At 42.7% G+C, this 23,953-nt stretch overlaps 1 protein-coding gene across 2 annotated transcripts in view; it reads right to left on the reverse strand.

Moving 5' to 3' along the window:
• Nucleotides 1-63: 63 nt before the first annotated feature.
• The window catches only part of agbl4 (AGBL carboxypeptidase 4), a 356,132-nt gene continuing 332,242 nt past the window's right edge, over nt 64-23,953 (reverse strand). For both annotated transcript variants that reach the window (XM_085447239.1, XM_085447240.1), the window contains 4 exons: nt 18,252-18,404; nt 13,296-13,458; nt 693-786; nt 64-559 (listed from right to left, as the gene is read on the reverse strand). In XM_085447239.1, the coding sequence (XP_085303365.1) occupies nt 472-559; nt 693-786; nt 13,296-13,458; nt 18,252-18,404 (498 nt within the window). In that variant the 3' untranslated portion in view covers nt 64-471. The remainder of the gene's footprint in view (nt 560-692; nt 787-13,295; nt 13,459-18,251; nt 18,405-23,953) is intronic.

The raw sequence follows: 23,953 nt of genomic DNA on the forward strand, positions 1-23,953 counted from the left end.
GTTATTCTTCATATACTGTAAAGCTCTCCTCAATATTATTGTTATAATAGAGCAACAAGTACAAATAATAATTAACTGCTTTAATGTTTAATGACTAATTATAATACAATCAGAGATAAAAATTTAAATTGGGGGGAAAAAAGGGGGGGGGGGGACAACAGGAGCGCATGCACTTTTTTCTTCTCAACAAAAAAATGAGCTGCCAAATGAAGGCCTTGGATGGAAACATAGATGAATAACCAGTCTGTCTCCTCTTGGTATTCAACAGTCCATGCTTTATAACCCAGGAGGAAGCCTCTTCTGGGTTTAGTCCTACAAGTACCAGTCATCCCACTGTTACAAATCTGTGAAAATAAGTCTTTATAGCCAGGGAGATGTGGAGCTTATAAACACAATGAAGTGTGAAGGATTCTCCTGCCACAGTGCTCTGCATTTTATACATGCTCAGCCTGTGTCCGTCTGGCTGGCTGTCTAGTGCCCGAAACTTTCGCTCTTCTCCTTCTCTCTGTCTGCTGTGTCTCTGCCAACACCATTGCCTGTCTGGGACATCACCCCAGAACTGGAGACAAAAACAGACGAACATCAGTGACAGCGTGAAATTCAGAGAAGAGGAAAAACAAAAGTAGATTTGACAATAGTCACAGATAGATTTGCTTTCATGAATATCTAATTCTAGTGCCATACAGTTTTACCTTTGAATAGGAGTTGGTCTGTTGTCCTTAACGAAGTTATTGAGTTTGTAGTAATCCAGGAAGGTTCGAGCCACATTCCTGCCCAACTTCATGTCTGAGGACATGGCGTTAAAGCAAAGTGCCTTTGAATGAGCCTTAGAAACAATGAATCATTATAGGAAGGGTGCAAATGACCAAGAGGAAAGTGTGGAGTGAGGCATAAAGCTGGAAATATCCTCATTTTTATGAATAAAATGGGTCAAATGGGTATATGTAATATGAAACTGACAAGAATCATTAGCTAATTGTGCCATTGCCCTCAGCTCAGTGAATGATTACAGCAACTGTGTTCTGATTGTTTTTATTTTATGGTCTCTGAAGCTTTATATTTTGATTTTCTCTCACTTCATTTTAACATTATGATACTGCAACATGCATGCAAAGCATCAAACAGAAGCTTCCACACGCCACATACAACTGTATGTTTTATGAACAAGTCAAGCATAAATCATATTTCTGTCCAGACTTCACTGTTAACCTTGGCATATGAATGCCATGGTCATGCTTTATGAGGTCACAGTTACCTAAACCTTTCCAATCACCCCGAGAAGGTTTATGCCTGGGTGATTGAGACTCAGATCCATTAGAGTGGTTTTCGTCCTGGTCATCAAACACTGAAGCTGCTATTTATTTATTTATTTATTTATTAACCTTTATTTAACCAGGAAGATCCCATTGAGATTAAAAACCTCTTTTTCAAGGGAGACCTGGCCAAGATAGGCAGCAGCAGATGTCTCACAGTTACAGAAATTACTCAAACCCAGGCAGCAACAACACACATGCAACAATAAGTGAAAGAATACAAATAAAATAAAAAATAAAATTCAATAAAATTCTAACAAAAATAAAAAAGTCAGTTAAAATGACAATCAATCTAATTGAAACAGTTACATGTTATGGACTTGGCCTCAAGGATTTGTAGTTTAGATTTAAAAGCACTTAATGAAATGAATTCAGTCATTTTCCATTCCTTCTGCAGTTTGTTCCAGGCCGAGGGTGCTAAATGGACAAAAGCTCTTTTACCAAGTTCAGTTCGGGCAAATGGAACAGAAAGCAACAAGTAGCCATGCGGACGAAGAGAATACCGACCAGCATGTTTCATTACAAGCAGGGAACATAGATAAGAAGGCAGCAACCCAAGTATCGCCTTATATATAAAACTGTATAAATGAGAGTTCCTCCAACTTACCAAAGCAGGCCATCCTACCTGAGAGTATAACTCACAGTGGTGAGTCTGAAATTTACAGTTAGTGATGAACCTCAGAGAAGCATGATACACAGAATCAACCATTCGAAGACATTGAGCAGAAGCATTCATATATAGAATATCACCATAATCCAGCACAGGCAAGAATGTTGCAGCAACAAGCCGCTTCTTTGTATTAAAAGAGAAACACAACTTATTTTGAAAATAAAATCTCAATTTTAACTTCAGGTTTTTCACAAGATTCTCTACATGTGGTTTGAAGGTAAGCGAGTCATCAATTAAGATTCCCAGATATTTATAGGTGTGAACCAACTCAATTTTATTACCTTCAAGAGTGGTTACTGATGGGATTGTTTGGGCTCGTCTCCTTGATTTAGAAAACAACATGAGTTTTGTTTTGTCTGCGTTGAGAACAAGTTTAAGCTGAAGTAATGACCTTTCAAGGACATTCGAGGACAATTGCAAGACTGCACAACCAGTCAACAACTTCCTATCTTTGCTATCCTATCTTTCGGGTAGGGACAGAAAGAATGAATAAATAAGTAATTAACTTCCCCTTAGAGATGGTGTGAGGAGCTGATTTGGGCATGGACACCTAATAGGTGAGGTGTTTCAGGTATGTCCACTTAGGGGGAGGACCCAGGGCAGACCCAGGAGCAGCTCGAGAGGTGATGTGGATTGACTTGGTTGGGCTCGCCTTGGTGGTCCACCAGAAGAGCTGAACGAGGTGGTCAGGAAGACCAAGGTCTGGGCATCCGTGCGCTTCCCAGAACTTGGACCCAGATATGCATCAAAAAACAAGATGGATGGATACATTTTAAGACCTAGATATATTTGTGATTTAATTAATTCTTGCACGGCGCATTCAAATTTTAGATTAGATTCCCATTTGTCATCACTAACACACCCACTGAGGTACAGTACATAACTGGTGAGAAGCATCTAGTCCTCAGGTTACAACACACTGCAGAACTGTCCCAGCCAAACGCATGATGGTGGTATGACTCACACAAAAGTAATTACATATACACTGAAGCCTCATTTAAATTCAGAGGTGACTGCACACATCATTCCCTCGCTTAATTGTCTCTCACTACATTAGGAACAATATCAATAACTTGACTGCTTTTACAAGATAGCTAGGCGTCCATGTGTGCTGTTGCTAAGCCTGTGATCATTAGGCTAGGAAGACAAGTAATGATGTCAATCAGGTTCAGATAATGGAGAAATAGTGAACGACCGAATGCCAACAACGTCCCCAATCACCAAGAGTGCGGACAGAGTAAATTCAGATAAATAAGAACAATGTTACTAACAGACGTACATTTCATGTAGTCACTGAAGGGAGTGAACTGTAAAAACACCAAAATCAGTGCCAGCTGCCTATCAATCTAGCCACCCTGTCACACTATATATAAACATATTCATCCTTACGAGACATCCATCCATGCAGAACTTGGAACAAAACATATTTATGAGGGTTTTTCCTATCATGTGGCACTCACTTCTACCTAGCTCCATTCTTCAAAAGGCTCGTGCATGATGGAACAACACAGAGACGTAATCTGTCACTTTTCCTTGTCATTACCTTGTAGATACTCAGATATGACCTGTCATCTGCGAGACTATCTATTTATGTGATTGAAACCACTGGCATACAAAAAAAAGAAAAGAAAAGAAGAAAGAGCTTTAGCATGATGAGGGGAAAAATGGGATGGATGATTTGGTCATTTTTATTTTTCCCATCGAACTTTTTAAGCCACATAAATTATGATCGTTATAAAAGTGACAAATAGTTGGCCAAAGCTGTTAACTTGTAAACTATCCATCCACGGTTTGAACAGGCTGTCTTGGTGTACCCTTCTGGCTTTGTAGTTTGTCATACTTCAAGCAACACAAAGACACAAAATCCCAGCGGTATACCTGGTAAGTTAGGCCTGTAAATACGGAAAGAGCCCGTCACCTTGGCCTTTGATGATGCATTGATGTGAGTGTTGAGGAGTTTGCACACGACTTCATTCTTCACCCGGCAGGCTCATGGCAACACTCTCCACACGACTCCACACTCTATGTTAATACCCCATCTGGCTGTTTGTCTGTGAGTCCTGCATCAGGCCAGACTTGCTGTGAATGTGTGTGTGCATGTGTGTGGGCAGGGGCCTGGCAGTCTGTCTCGGCGCTGCTACCTGATGATACTGATTAGGTTGAAATGAAACTACAGATGGACGAAAGAGGTTATGTTGTTTTGTCAGTTTGTAGTAATATCAAGAGAGTATCATTTTGACATGACGATGGCACAAATTAAGAGTTAATCTGTGATTCATTCTGGGGTGAAACACATATCTGAGAAAAAGGGCAAATTTTCCTTTTGAAAGTTTAGTCTCTTCTTGGTCTTAACATCTCAAATCACCATGGGGCTTCTTCTCGACCATCTCCGATTTCCTTAAAAAATCTATGATCCAAAGTTTGGACATACATAACAATTACTGCAAATATATGTGTAATATATCAAATAGTTTTCAAGATAAGGCAGCATGGTGCACGGTGGTTAGCACTGTTGCCTCACAGAAAGACCCCGTCCTGAGTTCAATTCCACCTTCAGGCCGGGGTCTTTCTGTGTGGAGTTTGCATGTTCTCTCTGTGTTTACGTGGGTTCTCCCTGGGTACTCTGGCTTCCTCCCACAGTCCAAAGACATGCAGTTAGTGGGGACAGGTTAACTGGAAACTCTAAATTGCCTATAATTGTGAATGTGAGTGCGAATGGTTGAGTGTATCCCTGCAACAGACTGGCAACCTCTCCAGGGTGTAACCCCCACCGCGACCCTGAAGAGGATAAGCAGACTTATCAAGATATATCTTTTTGAAAATATTATTGTATATTTTAAACTTGACCTGAATTATATGCCTGCTCCAAGGCAGTAGGTCTCAACTAAGTCTAGGTAGAGCTAGTCTTGAAAATGAATAATATAAATATATTTAACTAAATGAAATATTTAATTAAGAGTACCATCTGAAAAGTGTTGTATTGAGATTAGACTATCTATTGACATTTAGGTTTTTGTTGTACAGCTTGTCATGTTTGCTCAATCCAGCATGAAATTGGGATGAAAATAGCATTTTCCTCTGAATTTAACATTCAAAAGAATTCTGCATTTTTTATTTTCATTATTATGAAATCAACTATATGCCATTAAGAAATTGTCACTAATTGTCTTTTTCAATATGAAGTGTTTTTATTTGTGTGTGCTCAAATATGGAACTTTGGAACTATTTTCATATTTTACCTAGCCAGTACCTGTACCTGTCCGAATAAGAAATCCTGATTCGTTTTGATGGTGAGAAAGGTCAAAATTTCAGGCTTTTATCTTTAATAGTTTTCTAGATATTCAAGATCAAACATGGCTTCAAATTTCACCATGCTGGGCGTGGGCTAACCAACCATTAAAAAAAGACAGACTCTAAAAAGTACTTCATATATGAAGTTAAAATTTCTCAGCAACCATTATTTAACCCAGACCTTCTGTGATAAAAATCTTAAGCAAATTGGGCATGATCGAGCAGAAAATGTTTAAAACATTTTAGCATTTGAGATGTAATAACCCTTCATGATTACCTTTGTAGGATTAATACAGGGTGGGCCATTTATATGGATAAACCGTAATAACATGGGAATGGTTGGCACCTGAAACTACGGATACTGGATGCCTGTGCTGGCATTTCTCCTGCGGTGTTGCTATCAGTGTGTGAAGAGTGGGAGAAGAGGGTTGCATTGACAATCCAACACAATGGGCAGCACATTGAACACATTTTAGTGGTCAGAAACTTGTAAATAACTGATGAAAGAATAAAGTTACGTTGAGACCAAGCACACCATTGTTTTTCTTGTGACATTACCAATAAGTTTGATGTGTCACATGGCCCTCTTCCTATTGAAAAAAACAAAAGTTGTATCCAAGATGGCCGACTTCTAAATGGCCACCATGGTTACCACGCATCTTGAGGAGTTTGCCCCCTCACATATACTCATGTGCCACAAACAGGACTTTAATATCACCAACCATTCCCATGTTATTACGGTTTATCCATATCAATGGCCCACCCTGTAGTTTAAATAATGCTTATTCATCTTAAACTGGGCCTCGGTAAAGCCAAGAAACCATCTGGAATAAATTCATCATGTAGATGTAAAAACTTCTAACGGCAAGGAGCGGCAAAAAAGAAGAGCAATTGTGTAGTCTGTTGAAAAACAGCCCTACCAACTGCTTGATTACAGCTTCTGTAAGCACTTTTGTGATGAGTTTATGTACTTTGTCTCTACTTTTAAGTTAATCGAAATATAGCGCTGTTTTATTTTTTAAATGATGATATAATTTAGACCAATGACAGAGCAGTGTGTGTCTACTTATTTGTGCAGTGTAATGGGTTTCTCAGCCAAATCAACCCCTTGATCTTCCAAATTCAAAAAACCAAGATGCTGATGCCTGTAAGACCACAGAGCAAAGGTGGACATCCCACTGACTATGTCAGCTACTATATACACTCTCTTGGTTGGACCAAAGTTATGAGCTTACCAGCAAACCCGCAGACTAATATTTCAAGCTTATATTGTGACTAAGAATAGCAGATATGTAAATATGTAGTTATTAATCTGCACACAAACACGCCCTTAGTCAAAGATGTAAACAGATACTGATAAACAAGTGCAAAACCCACTCTGCGTATTCCCTCTGACCTCTGGAAAGTTTTCGGTGTTTTCCTCAGTTCTCTTTCCTCAGCAGAGCTTGGTGCCAGTCCTGAGCTCTCTGGCCAAGCACGCTTGGCGACAAAAATATCACTCGGACCCCACCGTGCACAGATGGCCTCTCAGCTTGGCTTGTCACGACTCACGGTCTATTACAGGAGGTTTTGTGATGGACGGTCAGCCTCTGAAGGAGAACTTCTTCCACAGGGTAAATGGTCGGAGACCGAGAGGATGCCCTGACTGTTGCCTGGCACTTTGCCGGGGGAAACCGTAGGGTCTGGAATGAGACTGCTGCTCCAGCAGGAAGTGATGCATGTGCGAGCCAGGAAACAGTCGGCGGGCTGTAGCAAGGATTAAAGTGGTGGATGGTGGTGGAAATATTTAGAAAAGCTGCTTTAGCTGCTTCGGTGCACTCTGAGGGAGTCTCTGTTGAATAACACAAGGACTAATACTCAAAATATTATTAATATTGTCTCATTAACTGGAGCGCAGAACATTATCATTATCATTGGATAATCATTATCCATTATTGGGAAGGACATAGAGAGGGTGTCCGAGTGTGTGTGCAGCCTGTCAGGATCTGTTGCTGAGGTGTGTGTATTCTTTAACATCTTGGTACACATAACGGTCTTGTCTAATCAATAGGCGGTCACTGTCATGGCTGAAGGGCATGCCGGCAAAGACGCTGATGAGATATGGGACGCATGAGACAAAGGGGATGGGGAGCGTCATGACTTGTTTACTGCAGCTGTTTGCTGTCAGCACCGCATTTAGCGGCTTTCACTGCTATGTCTCTCGTGCCTGGTCCTGCCAGACAGACAGACAAGGTGATGAGCAGACAGCAAAGCCCCTAGTGGTAAAATGAACAAGACACGTGGAGAATGCTGTCGAGATTGGACAGGAGTTAACGAGGAGACAAGCAAGGGGACATTCAAGTCATCAATACGGGCCACTGACAGGTCCTGTCACTGCACTGACACGTAGAGAGCTAATTATCAATGCTAATCAGGAGGGTAGTCAACAACAGCAATACAGAAAGGGACATTTTTGTCCCCAGTAGCAAATCAGTAGGCTGAAAGACCTCACGTCCTGTTACCCAAAGGGACAAACAGGAGCTGATTTAAATCCCTGACAGGAGGACCTGACACTGCCAAGGAGACAAGCGCCGAAGCCCGAGTAACGAAATGAGTGTGAAAAAAGGCTCCTGTTTTCCCAAAGTATTCACTAATATCAAAATCTTTTGAATCATCGCTGAAACGAGATAATGGATGCTATTTCTATGAGCCAGTTATTATTATTTTTTCAGTTTTTTTGTTAGTTAAGAAAGACTGCTTCTGTTTTCAAAGTTCATAAAAGAAAAGTACTATAAAAACAAAATGTGACTAAAAATATCCACACATATCTCATCTGGTACCTGTGGTTTATAGCTCAAAGTGTGTCTTTATGTTCTTTCTTATTGCTGTCATTAATCCTTTATGTATTTGTTTTTATAGTGGTACAATCTTATGACAGAACTGATAATAAATAAAAATAAAAACAATAAAAACAACTAGATATAGTGATGCTCACACAAGTGCTCACAAAAGCTACATAAAAAAGGGGCCCGACTGAACAGAAGAGATAAAATATATTGGACTTGGCAATTTATTTATTGAGGAAAATATGATTTATCTGTTGGGTGGAAATGTATGTGGATTAGTGGTTAGTTTCAATTTGAAATTAAAATCAATTGTTTTCATTTAAAGGTTTGACAATCAGCTGTGACATTTACAGCACAGGTTTATGGAAGTGAAACACTGCGTAAAAAAATGAGACTTTGCTCGACTCAGCACTGAACCATATCTCCATATCTATATAGCTTGGACACCACAAATCCACAGCTGGATAGATTTTGTACAAATGGAGCAAATTCAAGACATTCTGATCAGTGCATAAAAAACACCCGAAGAACACGGTCTGTAGCGGTCTGTGAGGTCACTATGGGTGATCTGTAAGTGTTTAAAGGGGCCTTTCATACTGGTCGATGTTCATGTGTATAGGTCCACCGTTAGGAGAGCGCTACACAACAATCGTGTGTATGAGAGGGCTGAAAGGTAAATGCCACAATTCTGTGAAAAAGGACATTTGCAGCTTGCTACAGGTCACATGAATAGTTCAGAAACTGCTTAAACAATATGTGGATGGGTGGAAACCAAAATACAACTTTGTGGCTTAAATGAGAAGCATTTTGTTACGAGGAAGGAAAACACAGCATTCCAGCGTAGGAATCGCATGAAAGACGGTGGTGGTAGTAGCTATGTTTGGGCCTGTGAATTCTAACAGTGAATTGTCAAGCAGATGGCCCCGCCCCTCCCTGAGCCTGGTTCTGCCGGAGGTTTCTTCCTGTTAAAAGGGAGTTTTTTCTTCCCACTGTTGCCAAAGTGCTCATAGGGGGTCATATGATTGTTGGGTTTTTCTCTGTATCTCCTGTACAATATAAAGCGCCTTGAGGCGACTTTTGTTGTGATTTGGCGCTATATAAATAAAATTGAATTGAATTGAAGACAGAAAAGGTCAGAATGGTTCAAGAGTAATTAAAGCTTAAGAGGCTTTGGACTGGTCATGTTAACCTTCTGACCCAAACTCAGCACTTCATGTTTTCAATAGTGGAAAAGACTAAGATTTCTTCTAGTCAGTGTGGAGAAAAGTTCAGCTGCAACGCTCTCATTCCCAATGCGTAACATACCGACAATTTGTCACGTCCTGAGGCATCTCATAGTAACCCAAAAGGTCCCTATGATACGCGCCGGAGTGTGGATGGAATTCAATAGAATGACGCTCCTGGTATTAGATATTGTTTTCCAATGTTTCCGACGGGTTGGGTGGCCAACGTTTTGGGATGACAGCGTGTTGGGCTACTAAATAAAGTAAAAGGTCATGTTTTTTGACACTCCTTGTTAAACACTTAATTATTTTCCAAAACAAATATATGGCGAAGTCCATTATTCTCTGTCTCCTTTCTTTAGCATTCTCCTTATTTACTTTCAGGACTTAAATCAAAGGCTTAAGAAATTTTCAAACACATGTTAACAGTGGATTCTGTGGCTTCTCAGTTCATTTCGACTGATTTCTGTTGCTCTTACATTTGAAATTTAATGTCAGTGCCTTTATCTCCAGCACTTTAGCTGCACGTCAGCTGACTTTTCCAGCCCCACTGTATCAGTATTTGAACCTGAACTGAAATTGAACTTCTTTTAGTACTTCAAAAGTTTTCAACTGCACATTTGCAGCACCACTTTTTTTAAAGCAGAAATGTTGCATTTTCTAGAGCGAATAATATCTGCAAACTTTCTTAGGCTTTCCAGCCTTATCAACATATGCAAAAGAAAAAAGAAAAACACCACCGGTGATGTACATATGTGTTTGTGCATCTTTGTGAGTACTCATATGAGGACACCTGTTCATCTGAGCATGGCAACCAGATTTGTGCAATCAACTGTGTGTGTAGATGCGGGTGTCTTGCATATGTGAGCACCTATCCATTTGCGCGTATCTGTGTGATGTGATGTGGATGATGTGTGGTAGTGAAGCATATTTGCCTCCAAGCTATATCATTTGCATACTTGTCACAGCCTGTCCATTGGGTGTCAGGTTCACTGATGCATACTGTGTTCCATTGGCAGCTCTGGTATTCATGGAGTCCCACTGTTATGGTGAGGTGCCTGTCGAGTGCTGTTGCTTTGGCAGACAGACATCACATACGCATGAAGATAAAGAGGAGCACCTATTTGTCTATGTACGTATGCACATGTGTTTGAGAGTGTGCAGATATGTAGCTTTATTTATGTCAAAGCCAACTGTCTTGGCTGTCAATCCATGCTGTATCAGTGCATCTAACCTACTGCTGTGAATAAAGACCCAAACATTGTTGCTTGATTAAATCAGGAGTGACCACCTTTGTTGAGAAGAATGCCATTTTCTTTGTATATATCTCGCCACTGAAGGAAAAAAAACTTGCAGAAAGAGAACACAAAAGAAAAGTGCATTGCTCCTTTAAAAAACAACAACAATTAAAAAAAAACCCTGACTCTATTATGACAGAAGAAGCAACGACGCTCCCTTCAAAACAGGAAAAACAAGTGCAAAATCTTCCAGGGAAGCAAATTCTTAATGGCTTTAGAAATTTTGAACTAGTTCTTCAAAGTCAAAGAGATCACTGTTGCTCAGATAAAACAGGAAAAAGAACACACGCACACACAAGGTAAGTAGGCTCCCAAAGCTTACACAAAAAGAAAAACACACTGGCTATGTTACACACACACACAAACCCACAACAGAAAGCATCACGCAGAGTTTTGAACAAGATCCCAGTTTATCTCAACCTTCATCCCCTTTCCCTTCCAGCTGAACTTCCACGGTGTGAACCGGAAGGTCCCTCAGAAAAACTGCAAAAAATGCAGTTTTACTTTTTTTTAAAAAGAAAGAAGAAAGTGCAGACAATAAACAAGGCTAAAAATATTTTTACTGTGAGTTTGCTGTGTGGTATTTACTTTGATGGAAGTGGCTGCAAGAAGAGCATGCTAGCATAAAGAAAATATAGGTGCTAGAGGAGGTATGAGCATGCACACATGGAAACCGGCTCACAGGTGTTAAATGATTAGAGGACAAAGAGAAGACAGACACACAATAGAGGTTGTCCCTGCTGTTTCAGAGAAGAGGATTCTCAGCTTGACTAGATGATATAATGAGCTGTTATGTTCTGGGTGATGAGATGAGAGGAAAGGACAGAATAGAGGAGACGCACGAAAGGAGAGGAGGAATCAAAAAACAAACTCAGACAGACACACACATTGAATTACGCTGTTTTCTGAGCACCTTCAAACTGTGACAAAAGCCTCGGCTGTGTGAAAGGTTAAGATTTCAATTTTGGTGGCTACAAGTCACAGCAGTGGAGGAGAGTCAGGAAAAATGAAAGGGCGAGGGCAGCATTTTTGGAAGGTGGTAGGAGTTAGGGGCCTAGGTTATTATTTATTTGTCATGTATTAGTTTAGTGGATTGTGCATGTGTGTGTGTGTGTGTGTTTGTGTCAGGTGAGAAACAAGAAAGGGGAGGAGTGGTGGGTGGGTGGGGGGGCAGATGCTAAAGGTCTCTGTTGATGATTTGCACGCTCCATCGAGCTGACTGCTGGGGCATAAAAACTTACATGGTCGGTTTCTTCAACCTGCCTGACCTCAATCTCCACTCTACACCAGGTCCCTGTGCTGCGTACCCACCCTGTGGAGCTCCTCCTCTTCGGAACCCTCACTTTTCACAACCTACATCACACACACACACACACACACACACATTTGGAAAACAAAGAAAAAAGTCCTCCCAACAGACGTGGGTTCTCTCATAAATTGACCTTCAGAATAAATGCACACAGACACACACAAACAGAACAGGCTCTGAACCCAGCGCCGCCGCCACCTCAAACGAAAACACAGAGTGGAATTTGTTATGTGCATTTTGTTTAGCATAACAGCCAGACACTTGTCTCTTCCGTGTATTACCATATTTTTTTCTGTGGCTGCTCTATGTGCGTACACATGCTGGTTCTTCCATGTGTGCAATGCAACGAGCTGAGATGTTTCTATCAAAAGCATTAAAGTCATAAACCTTTGTGGAAAACACACATGCAACATCACAATATGCATTTTTTTAGCCTCTATAAGCAGGAAGAGAAGACTTGTTTTTATTCAGCCTCTCGTCTGTCACTTAAAAACCAAAAAACAACATTACCATAAAGACTAGTAGTGATGCATATGTAAAACTGATCTTCCTATATCTAACTTTCCATGTGTTAATGAATCGTGACTTGCCTCTTCTTTTGGCGAGGCAGATTTTGCTAGTTATTGGCACTAGAGGGCACTAGGGCTGCATCTATATCCACCCACCCCTTCGCCTGTGGAGTATGTGTAGGGGAGCACATACTTTTCATATGTAGGGTCCTTATCTCACTCTCTAAATCTCTCTTTCTCCCTCTTCTCACTCACTCTATCGGTAAGATCAAACCCCCATCGGCCAGCTTTCAGGAGCTCTTCAGCCCTGAGAAGGTCAGCCGAAGGAAAACTTCCTCCCGTCCGCCTCCATTAAGACACCTGTGACCTTCAGTCTCCGTGATAAATGTAAGGCTGCGCTCATGATTGTAGCCGACAGAGATCCCGTTTGTTTCGCTGTTTTACAGAAACCGTCGCTCCGTCTGCGCACACACAAGCGCAGCGCTAAATATGCCAACACAAGCCCCTTTTTCTCCTCTCTCTTTTGTAAATGAAATCAATAGACACAGCTATCACATCCCTATTCTGTCACTGCACATCTGTCGCAACAAGAGGCAACAAAAGATCAACATGCTTTTCTAGTGAGTACACATGACCTGACACACACACACACACACACATGCGCTAACGCTCAAAACACAAACATTAAAATAATGACTCCAGTGATTACAAGATCAGTTGGCTTGATTTCAGTGGGAGATTGTTGCTGCGGAAACAGTGCTTGTTTGGTGTGTTTTGGAAGAGGAGAAATGAAGAGAGAACATTACTGCTGGTCTCTTCACTTTAAAGATGGAGAGATCACACACAGTGAAGGATACAGGTCTCCTCAGTGTAGGGAACAGGAGCAGTGCTGCCAGCTGTCATGTAGCTGTAGAAGGACACCTCGAGAGTGTAGCAGTAGGACGTGTCGTCGAGAAGACCGCCAAGGAAACGCCTACCGGTACCGGCCTTCACCACGTCACGGTTAAAGGAAGTGTTGGACTAGAGAAACAGATGGAAAAAAACTGAGATACATTAAAGGTTTAGATTCAAGTCTTTATGTCGGCAGAGATGCTGGAGTCTGGAGAATGTTATAGCATTTGTTGCATTAAGTCTGTAATGCAACAAATAGTATAAAAACTACAGAATTCTACTACAATATGTTTCCCAAAGTCCCAGAAAACCTAATCTGGAAAGAAGAGGTGTATGACATGAGACCAAGTAGTCACACTATTTTCAAAAGCCTGAATGGACAGACACCTTCTTCCAGTCCAATGTGCTGGTTTTTGGTTTGCTGTCACCAGTTTCTGAAAAGTGGAGTACATCTCTGTTGTTTCTGATGGATCCTTAGAGGTTCTGTTTTAACCAAACACGGCTACAGCTTAGAAATTATCAAAAGAAAATCACAACACACAGCACAATGACTGGCTAGAGAAACCATGCAGAGGATTCAAGTTCCCTGCATTGCCTGGTGTGACTGTTTCAGGAAGTGTTTGAAGCACGCAACTAGTGTTAGGCTAAAAACAATCCTAGTTATGCAACTCTCTGGGCAGCACAATTTCTTCCTCTCTTGGAGCGAGGACAAACTGGATGTTAGCGGTTTACTATCTCAACATTATCTCAAAGTGGTATGAGATGAGAAGATGAGATGAGGCTAGCTGGTTAGCGTAATTCAGTAGATAGCTCTGCAGCACAAAACATATCGGACATCTCTGGCATAACTTCATCACAGTTAATTCCTTACATTCTGTTGAAGAATCGCACACCCCAAACCTTTAATGAATCAGAAAATAAACACTAATGTTTTACCAAGTCTGCTTTATGTAGAAATAAGCTTGTGCTTGCAAGTTAACTATTTCTACATCTTAAATTTCACCTCAGTTCCTAAATGTCCACAAAACATGAATGCAAACTTCTCTTGCAGACACGAAGAGGCAGAGTGTGTTTAACTAAAATCAAGCCGTTTATTAAAGTGGTGGTGAAAATACTAAATGGGGTACAAGAGCAAACCTCAAGTGAGAAGTAAATCTAGTGTCCAGGAGCTGGAATACATGAGAAGAAAGTGAAGTGACACTCTGACAAAGACAAAGGGGAAGACGGGAACTATATTTACACAGAAGAGGGATTATGGGAGTGGAAGAGCTGGGGAGAACGAGACACAGGTGAACTAAATCACGGGAAACAAGACGCAGGAAGCAAAACTAAAAGCAAAGCACAAAGAACAAGACTAAATTCAATAACAGGAACAAATACAAGAAGTAACACAAACACTAAGCACACCTGGAATCTCGTAATACTGATATAAACTAAACTGGAAAGTCCAAAAACCCGAAAATAGACCCAGGACCATGACACCTTCATGTCGAAGATCATCTCTGGTGGTGAAAGCTGGTTTCCAGTTAAAACTGATTTCAGCAGCTCAATGCTGAAGAGTGCAAAAACGAGGCAGGGCATCAGGTCAGGAGCAGAGGAGTGTGCTTTGTTTCCCAACAGTGCGCATTAAATCTCCTACAGAGTGTTAATAATACTAACAGAAGTCTGAGGGAGGACATTCAGCGCAAACAGCCTGAACTGTGGCACATTGCAACTTTTCCGGCTACATAAAAAGTATTACTAACACCTTAGGTTAGCCTTCCATAAATGAAAATCAAATAAAAATCATGTGAAGTGGTTGAATGGCTGTAACAAACCCATGACAGACCCAACCACATATTCGCACTTTCAAACACTTTATTTCCCGGTTGATGTCTCTACAACTCACGGCTGCTGCTTTTCAGCTGTCAGCCCCATACAAACACCACCAACAACAACAGGAGCTAGTTCATTCTTCTTCAATGCAGGTGAGGTGTAATTGCTGATGCCGCTTTAGTCGGTGTCAGCCTCACCGCAGCGGCGCCACAGACCACGCCCCGCCACATACCCCCATCACCCGACTGAGGCCGGGGAGCCATCCGGCCGAACCTACTGCGAGTAGGAGAGGGAATCAGCCACGACTGTCGGCATCTTCGGCCCATGGTCTAGCGGCAGGGATGTGTTAGACCCGGGTGCCGACCGCGTTTCCAGCGGAGGCAACGGAGCTGGTCTGCAGGCTGACCGCGTGGCAAGCGGTGGTGGTGCAGCAGATGTGGACGTGAGCCAAGGCTTACAGGCGACTTGGCAGGCAGCCGGCGTTGGCCTCTGGTGGAAGCGAGGCAGGTCCAGCTGGTGCGCAGACCCTCGACTCGGCCAGGGCAGGTCCCTTCCGCACTTTCCCCTGTCTCCAGCTGTGCAGAATCCCTGGCTCGCTGTCCGCCGGCTCAGACAGAGCATGCCCCTCCGGCGCCACGACCCCCAGCTCCGGCAGAGCAGGTGGCTGAGCACGACAGGGGCGTAATTTCCGGGAGGGGTTGGGGGTGGGATTCTGGCACCAGCTGCTCCCACCTGCAGAGTGGGTATGGGTGTGGAGGTAGGCTGTGTCCTGGCTGGCCTCACCCCAGGAGTCAGCACGGAGCAAACCGGACATCAGCTACTCTCATGAAGTCGAGGAACGTCAGTGGGGGCGGCTGTGACGGTATCGACCAGGACCCGAGCCGAGCTGCCAGATTTTGTATTAGCTGCATCCGGCACTCGGGCCGAAACACTGCCGCCTGCTCCCTCTGCGTGCCACCATTTGGGCCAGCACCTCCATTGGCTGGCCAGGTCGCAGTTCCGCAAATGTGAGATGATGGGTGGATCACTTTCAGGCTGGCATTCTGTTATTCATTCAGCTATCCAAACATCCAAAGGAACGTGTCTACTGGACAATGATATTCCTACGTTCAGCTGCTCCCTTGCTACAAGGGGTCGCCACAGTGGGTAGATGTCTGATTTGTCAGATTTTTATACTGGATACCATTCCAGCTAGTGGAGGTCTCACTGATATCACTACTTTTATTATTAGTGATTTCTTTACTTAGTGAATGCGGTATGTCCTTGTAGAACAGAAGTTGGGTTAGTCCACTTCTTACATAGATATAGATCTTGATTGAGTCATATCTACTCTAAAGTAACCAATGAAAGAAATTTTTTTTAAAAAGCTGCTGTGATTAGTATCTTCAGTGAAAACGTGTTTGTGCCTCGGAAGTTCTTTGAAGTAGTTTTGTACAATGTCATTTCAAAGATTGGCTGTAAATGGCTAAAGCAGGGGAAAAATTACATTTATTTTTAGTTCTGAGCTTGTCAGCTATACTACACGGCTATGATGCCGTCTTGGGAGGAGTGCATAGAAAAAAAAAGTTTCCATTCACTGTCACTCCACTCTGGTGCACTGAGAGTTGCCTTGCTGAAATGCAGACTTGGCTGCCACCAGTGGGAGTTTGCCATGATTGTGTTGTGCTGCTGCTGAATGGGCACAGGGACAAAAGCACAGTGAGGGAGATGACCCCTGGGCCAGCTGTCACACAAGCAATACAGAGAAACGAGAGAAGTTCTCCAGAAATAGCGTCGTACTTGTCCTTCGTAATGCGGCATAGAGTATAGACGCTGACAATAAGTGACATTTCCATACGTGTGTGGCTGAACATCTGCCTGTCTGGCTTCCCTATGTGTCAATGGGCAATAAAGGTTATTCTTTATGATGTGTGTAAGTGGATCTGCTATGAAATGTCACTGTCACCGAGAGAACGAAGGTCAGTGGAAGGGACCCGGGGCTGAGACGAACCAGCTTGGCGGATAATGTATCTGTATGAAAAGGTGTTATAAGGTTCTGCACGTGTAGCAGGGTGGAGGAGCGTCACAGTCACTGAGTGAATATTTCCACCCACGTGCCCTTCTGTTCTTTTTTGCTGTTGTCCTTTGTTTCTCCTCCTCACCCCCTTCGGTTTGCACAATCCTTCCCGTCCAAAATAAACTCAGTTTTAGCCACCTAGGAGGGCGCTTTAGCAGAACACCTGCGTCACTCACACAGAGTCTCCTGGCCTACTTACAGTCCTGTGCTTCGTCATGACCTTCTGCTTGTTTTCTGTGCTTGGATACAACATAAATGCACATTCACCATTATGAGTATATGCATTTTTACACAATTGAGAATCCTTTTTAGATTTTACTTCTTTAGGACTCCAGGAAACCCGAACGCTATGCAAAAAAGCATTCCAGCTGTTGTTCTCGTAATCCTTATGCTTCAGCGTTCCCTCTTTTTGCTCCCCTTCCCTTCACCCTTCCTCTAATCCTTGGACAAGGTGAAAATCGTTTCTGGAATGCATGCATTTGTACGATCTATGCTCAGAGTGGGTCTGCGTACGACTCTGTTCAGTAAAGGCAGCAAATTTGCATTATCCCATTTGACTGAAATCTAAATAGATTTCTGACCGTTTCTGATTAAAACGAAAGTCTGTTTTGCTTGAGGCACTGAAACCTCGTATAACACAACATTTAAAAAAATTACTGCAATTCTTGTGGATTTCCCCTGCCAGTAAATCCTCTACGCAGGCGAAAATACAGAGGATATTTTCATATTTTTGCAAAGCGCACTCTTAATTAATATGTGTGTAGTCTGTATTTTCCTCTCACCTAAAACCAAGCAGGTGTTTTTATTTAAAATCAACATCTTACCTCAAAGGCATGCAGTAAAAACGGAAAGGTACCCATTGCAAGCTACGTAAGTTCTCAACTGACTGCCACTAAGGTTGCAGCAGTTGGCAATTAAGTGCCTCGGTGAACACAGCATTGCCAGAATTTGCTGAGATATGACTATTTCATGTTCTCATTTCAAGCTAACCCGAAGGCCGAAGCTGGTGTAATTTTGGTCCCGAGCCCACTTGTCTGTCTGTATCACTTACAAAGGAGAAGTCTGGCGCGTTTTGGCACAGCAGTCGGGGGAAGACAGCCTGTCTCTGGACGCGCTCCTCGTCCTCAAACACGTTGCCATACATAAAGCCGTTCAGCATAGTGGAGTGGGCATGAACATCAATGTAGAACTCCAAACTGACTCTCTGATGGAGGAAAAGAGAAAGAGAACAGAGGGACAGGGAAACAGACAGATGATAAAAAACATCAGGTTAGCCGGGATACTTTTCTGTCAGTGAGCAACACTCCACATCAGAGATTCTCCACTGGGAGTAAGGAAAGTCCTCTCTCGGCTCTGGGGATACTTCGCCGGAGAGAGGCTTTCACCCATGGGATGACAACAAAACCCTCCAGACACCGAAAATACGCTGATACCTAAAAGGAGCCAACCACCCACACATAACTTCCATCAGGCTGTCCTTCTGAAGGGCACGGTTTCAGTACGTACATGGTCGGGTGAGCCAAGAGCAATATCGTGAAAATACACACGCTCAGGTGGACGTCGCAGATTCATCACGCACACCAAATGTATTTATCAGGTTAATACCGACTTCATATTGAGAGTGTAATGTCTTTTCTCTCTAGTACACTCTGTGTAAAATGGATTTGATAAGATCTGTTTCTCCAGCTTGACTCTGCTATCACTCAGTCCACACACACACACACACACACACACACACACACACACACACACACACACACACACACACACACACACAGAGTTTGAGAGAGAGAGACTTTTATCTTATGATACAAATAAATGACATATTTTTCTGACCTCCAGCTACAACCTTTGCTATAATATGACAAGATGCAGGACCATCATCATACATGAGTATTACTCCAGATGCCTCCCACAAACACCGACTCTACCTACCAGCTGTGAGAATCACAACATTCCAGTTTGAAAGATTTAACATGATTTGTGCAACGTCACAAGATTTGATTTTTTTTTGAGTCAACAATCAGAGTGCAGATCAGAACAGCCAATTTAAAGAAGTGCAGTCACACTAATTCAAATGGCGTTTAATTAAAACACGTGACAACATGAAGTTCACACAGAAAAATAATTGAGTGTGACACAAAGAGTAAATTCACTCTATTTCTGAAAGCACTGCTAATGGGTGTGATTGTCTACAAACTGAGAACAATAGTTAGATGGCTCCTGGAAACATTAAAGTATATAATTATTGTAAAAGTATTCGATTTTTTCTTCTTTCCACATTCAAACCTTTGTTTTCTACAGCTGTGACTGACTTGCAGATTTTCTTTCTTGTGCCATTTCAAGTTATTAAGACACACTAGTACACACTAATTGTCAAAGCATCACTCAAAATGTGGATGGTAGTATTTATAGTATTATCTGGCAGTAGCGGTTTATCTGGTTTTTGCATTTCTCTCAATAAATGACAACATGCTGCGTAATTTAACTATATACAATTCAAAATAAACACAGACCTGCTTTTATCTCACACTGAGATTATAATTCCTGAACTGGAATCCTAAAGCGAAACAAGGTGTGGTGAGAGGACTGGCAAATATGACCTCACTTGGCTAAAACCTTCTCACTTCAGCAGTCTTACACTGGTTCTGACAAGGGCAAGCACACAAGCCCTCACACAACCCCCCACCCCCCCCCCCCACCCCCACACACACACACCTCCAGACCCTTAACTCCAGAGCAACACCCGCCAGCGCCATCCCTCCTCTCTCCCTCCTCTATCTTATCACATTGTTCCCCTTTTCCTACTTTTATCCTTTCATTCTGCTTCTTTTCCTTCTTTATCTCTTCCCCTCCCTCCTTCCCACTCGGCTCATTAACGATTCCCTACCACACCTTGTTCCCCTGTGGGTCGTAAAGAGGAGGAGGGATGGAAGAATGAAAGGATGGAAAAGGAGAGAAGAGGGTATGGAGTGAATGAGGGGTCGAAGAAGGGAAGGATGGAGGTAGGAAAACCCAAAAGGAGAAGGGAACAGCAAAGATGGACAAAAGGCATATAAGGAAAACAATGCGCATGGCTGTGCGTATGTGTGAGTGTGTGGAGAGACAGTCGGGCAGCGGTGGGAAAACAGAAAAGCACAGAGATGGGGGTGGAAAGAGAGAGAAAAGGAGAGAATAAGTATATAAAGATGAACAGAGAGAGGGCGAAAATGAGAGAAAGACAGAAAGAGATAGAGAGAGACATAGAGATGTGTGTAGGGAGATTGGCAGGAGAGAGACTAGAGAGAGAGAGAGGGAAGCAGTGCTTGGGCGGCCCAAGCGACGCAGTGTGCCTGTGTTTGAAATTCCGCTCACAGCCAAAGCAATTTCCTGGCGGTGGCTGTGCTGTCAGCTGCTTGGCTGGCTGGCGGTGAAATATGGTGGCTGGGAGTCGGCCGCTAGCAGCCCCCGACAACCTGATGGATGGAGCCCCAGAGGAGAGGAACAGCAGCAGGAGAGGGTAGGGTTGGGTGGGGTAGGGGGAGCGTGGGGAGAGGAAGGGAGAAACAAGAGAAAAACAAAACAAACAAAAAAAAGAGCAAGATGGAACGAAGGTAAATGCAGCCAACTGAGCAGCGGTGGTGGTGGTGGGAGGGAGGCGGAGGGAGACGTGTATTAAGTATATGTACATGCATATGTATGTTTAAAGTAAAATAAAAGGTAAAAATAAAAGAGCGAGGGCAAAGAATTCAAAAGCAAATCAGGAGGAAGATGGAGAAAGTACAGAAAGGGAGAGAGCAGGAAAGGAAGCTCAAGGTGTGCCAGGCAAAGCCGGGGAAACCAGCCTAATAATCTCCTGGCTCTCCCCATATGTGGAGGGGGAGGAGTGAGAGGAATAAGAGGAGGAGAAGGTAGAAACGGCTAGATTGGAGGAGGGCGGGCAAGCAGGTAAATGGTAGATTGGGTGCAGATTAGAGGTTAAACGGGTGTTACATGGCTGTGTGGAATAACAGTGAGCCTTAGGTGTGTGTACACTTTAATCAAATGTATGTAGAAATGCAAAAACTATTATAAATAACACTGTGAACAGCCTGCCAGCTGACTCTAGGCAATGTCTCTTGAGGCCAGAAGACAAAATAATATCTTATCAACTAAGAATTCATCTTAAATGTTGTTGGGTTATTGTTATCCTGCCTCTTCCCAAACCCCAAACACATACACGTTAGTTTATCTGACAGCTGGCTGTATAAACATCGACATGGGTGTGGATTGATGTCCGTTTCTGTGTGTTAACCTTGCGATGAATTGGCTCACTCTAGCTGCGATGGCTCCTTTCCCCCCATGACCTCAACAACATAACGTAATGCATGTAGAGATTATTAATCTGCAGCAACTTAATTTTAGAGTAAAAAACAAACCATGCCCCAAAGTACACAAAGTATACTGACTGCCTTTTCTAGATTCCTTTTGCCAATTTATTCTGGAGACTGAAAGCGAGCCCACAGACTCATGGAAGAAAAAGCTGAGCTTCAGGAACACTGTAAAGAGAGAAGTTGAGTTACCTGACTCACATATTCATGTTCACAAAGTGAGACAACCAGATAATCCTGATAAATCTATAAGCGCTATAAAGCTGTGTAATAACTCTTCATTCTGTGACAGGTGAACACACCTGTCAGGCATATGATCCCACACATATTTTTGTATTATACCTTCATGCCGTTGTTTTCCTTAGATTTATAGTGTACATATTATTCTCCCCAAAAGGAAGGAAGCTGTAATCGGTTCTGTTTGTCTGTCTTTCTGTTTGTTAGTTAGCAGGGGGAGTTAGTTATCTTGTCTATTGATCTATCACCTTCAGTTCTATCATTTCAATGCTCTAATCTAAACCCACATGGTTGCCACATGCTACAAAGGTCTCCTTCGCACTATATTGTGAAGGACACTAAAAAAGAGGCAGTAACAGCCATGGCACCCCCACAATGTCATGTCCATGCTTAATACAATGTTCAGCTAATGCCCTGCCAATCAAACTGAGACGGTTCTGAAGGCCCCACCAGTGTGATTGATGCTTCAATTAACAACCCGCTCTGACCTCCAAAATTGTTCATTTGAAATTGTAATTAAGCAATTAGGGGCAATTAAGAAACAGAGACTACTGAAAGAAAGTCAGAAGACAATTTGAGAGTGCGAGAGAGAGAAACAGAGAGTGAGCGAGTGTCCAAATGAAACCTCTCAGAGAGAAACAAAAGCCGCAGAAACTCCAGGGAACTCTCAACTTGCGGTGAACTTGCAGTGGCGGAAAACAGTTTAGTGTAAAACCTAGAAGGTCAAATGAATGAATTTTGTCAGACAAGTACTTATCTGCTGCATATTAATTAGAGCAGGGTGCGGGGGTGCGATGAGGGCCGTAAATGCTGGGCTTATCTTTACACGGAAAGGAAAAAGGAGCTGATTGAAGCAGGATTACAAGCTCCTGAATAAAGCTCTTGGCATCAGCAGCATACCTTTTGGGGAGAAGGGGAACTGCTGCTTGTTCAGGAGAAAAAAAGTTAAGTCTACTAGCATAATGCATTTTATCCCACATTAATTATCCAGTATAACACCTGTGGGAGGACTGTTGTGCATTTTTCTGTCTGCAATATGGCAGTATATGAAGCACTGGCAGTTACAAAGAAAGGGACGTTGCTAGCCCCTTTGACAAGTTCACAGCTGATTCATTCAAAAACAATGAAGGGACTTTAAACGTGAGCTCAGGGGCGGAAAAATAAAGCTAAAGAAGAGACCTGAGTCTGGCTCCAACAGAAGCCACTCCTCCTGTTAAACTATACAGCACAAGTAAGCGTGATGCAAGCAACTGGAGATAAAGTATCTGAATTTCAGGAGCAGGACCACGCCTCCAAACACGCTCCTCCCGGTTCTCATCTATATATGTTCCCCCAGTTCTACAAGCTGTTTGTTCTCGTTTCCTCCCTCCCATTTTCAATTCTTTAACGTCTTCACTTCTACTTAGTACATGGGGATCTGCCAGGCCCGGGAGCCGCTGCCAGTCCCCTTCGAGGCCTTCCCCAAACCACAGTTCATGTCCAAGCCATTCACCTTTACCTACTAAAACCCTGTCAAGCCTCAAATGAGGACGTGGGCCCAGCGAGTGAAATAAATACCTTAAATAAAATGGTGCAAAAAAAGATTTTGTTCTAGCCAAACCGTTAGCAAGTTGCTAGTAGTTGTCGCTGTGAGAAATTGGTCACAAACGAGTATGTAGCACAGCACTGAAAACCTCTTTGAGATTGGTCTTGTTGATAACAGATTGCCGAGTTGCCTGTAGTTTGGATGGAAGATGCTAATCGCTCTCTGAGCAGAAACAGATGATTTGCTTTCAAAGTAAAAGTTGAGTCTTAGCGCTGCAACCAGCTTTTTTCAAAAGCCACAGCTCAGTTTGAAGGCATCCCGTCTCTGGTTCTGACTTGTGCGGCATTTTCACCACCACTTGTAAGGAAGTTTGCAAGTGTTGACAAGTCGGCATCCTCCATGCAGGCTACAGACAGCCGCTGTAATCTGCTAGCAATCACGAGGAGATCTGTGATGCAGCATCTTCTTTGCCACCAATTTCACTCAATGACAGCCAGCAGCCTCCAGCAACCTTTCCTCAAATGGTCTAGGAATACACATTTTTCCTGGAGGTTGCTAGGGGGTCAACAACCAACCTCTAGGCCTCTGTGACTGAAGCCTAATTTCCATCTTCAGAGATTTAAACAAACCGCGGATTTATCA

Source organism: Copadichromis virginalis, linkage group LG23, assembly GCF_057382275.1.
Source record: "Copadichromis virginalis isolate Kocher_CV1m ecotype Utaka linkage group LG23, C_Virginalis_male_GT1.1, whole genome shotgun sequence".
Classification (NCBI taxonomy): domain Eukaryota; kingdom Metazoa; phylum Chordata; class Actinopteri; order Cichliformes; family Cichlidae; genus Copadichromis; species Copadichromis virginalis.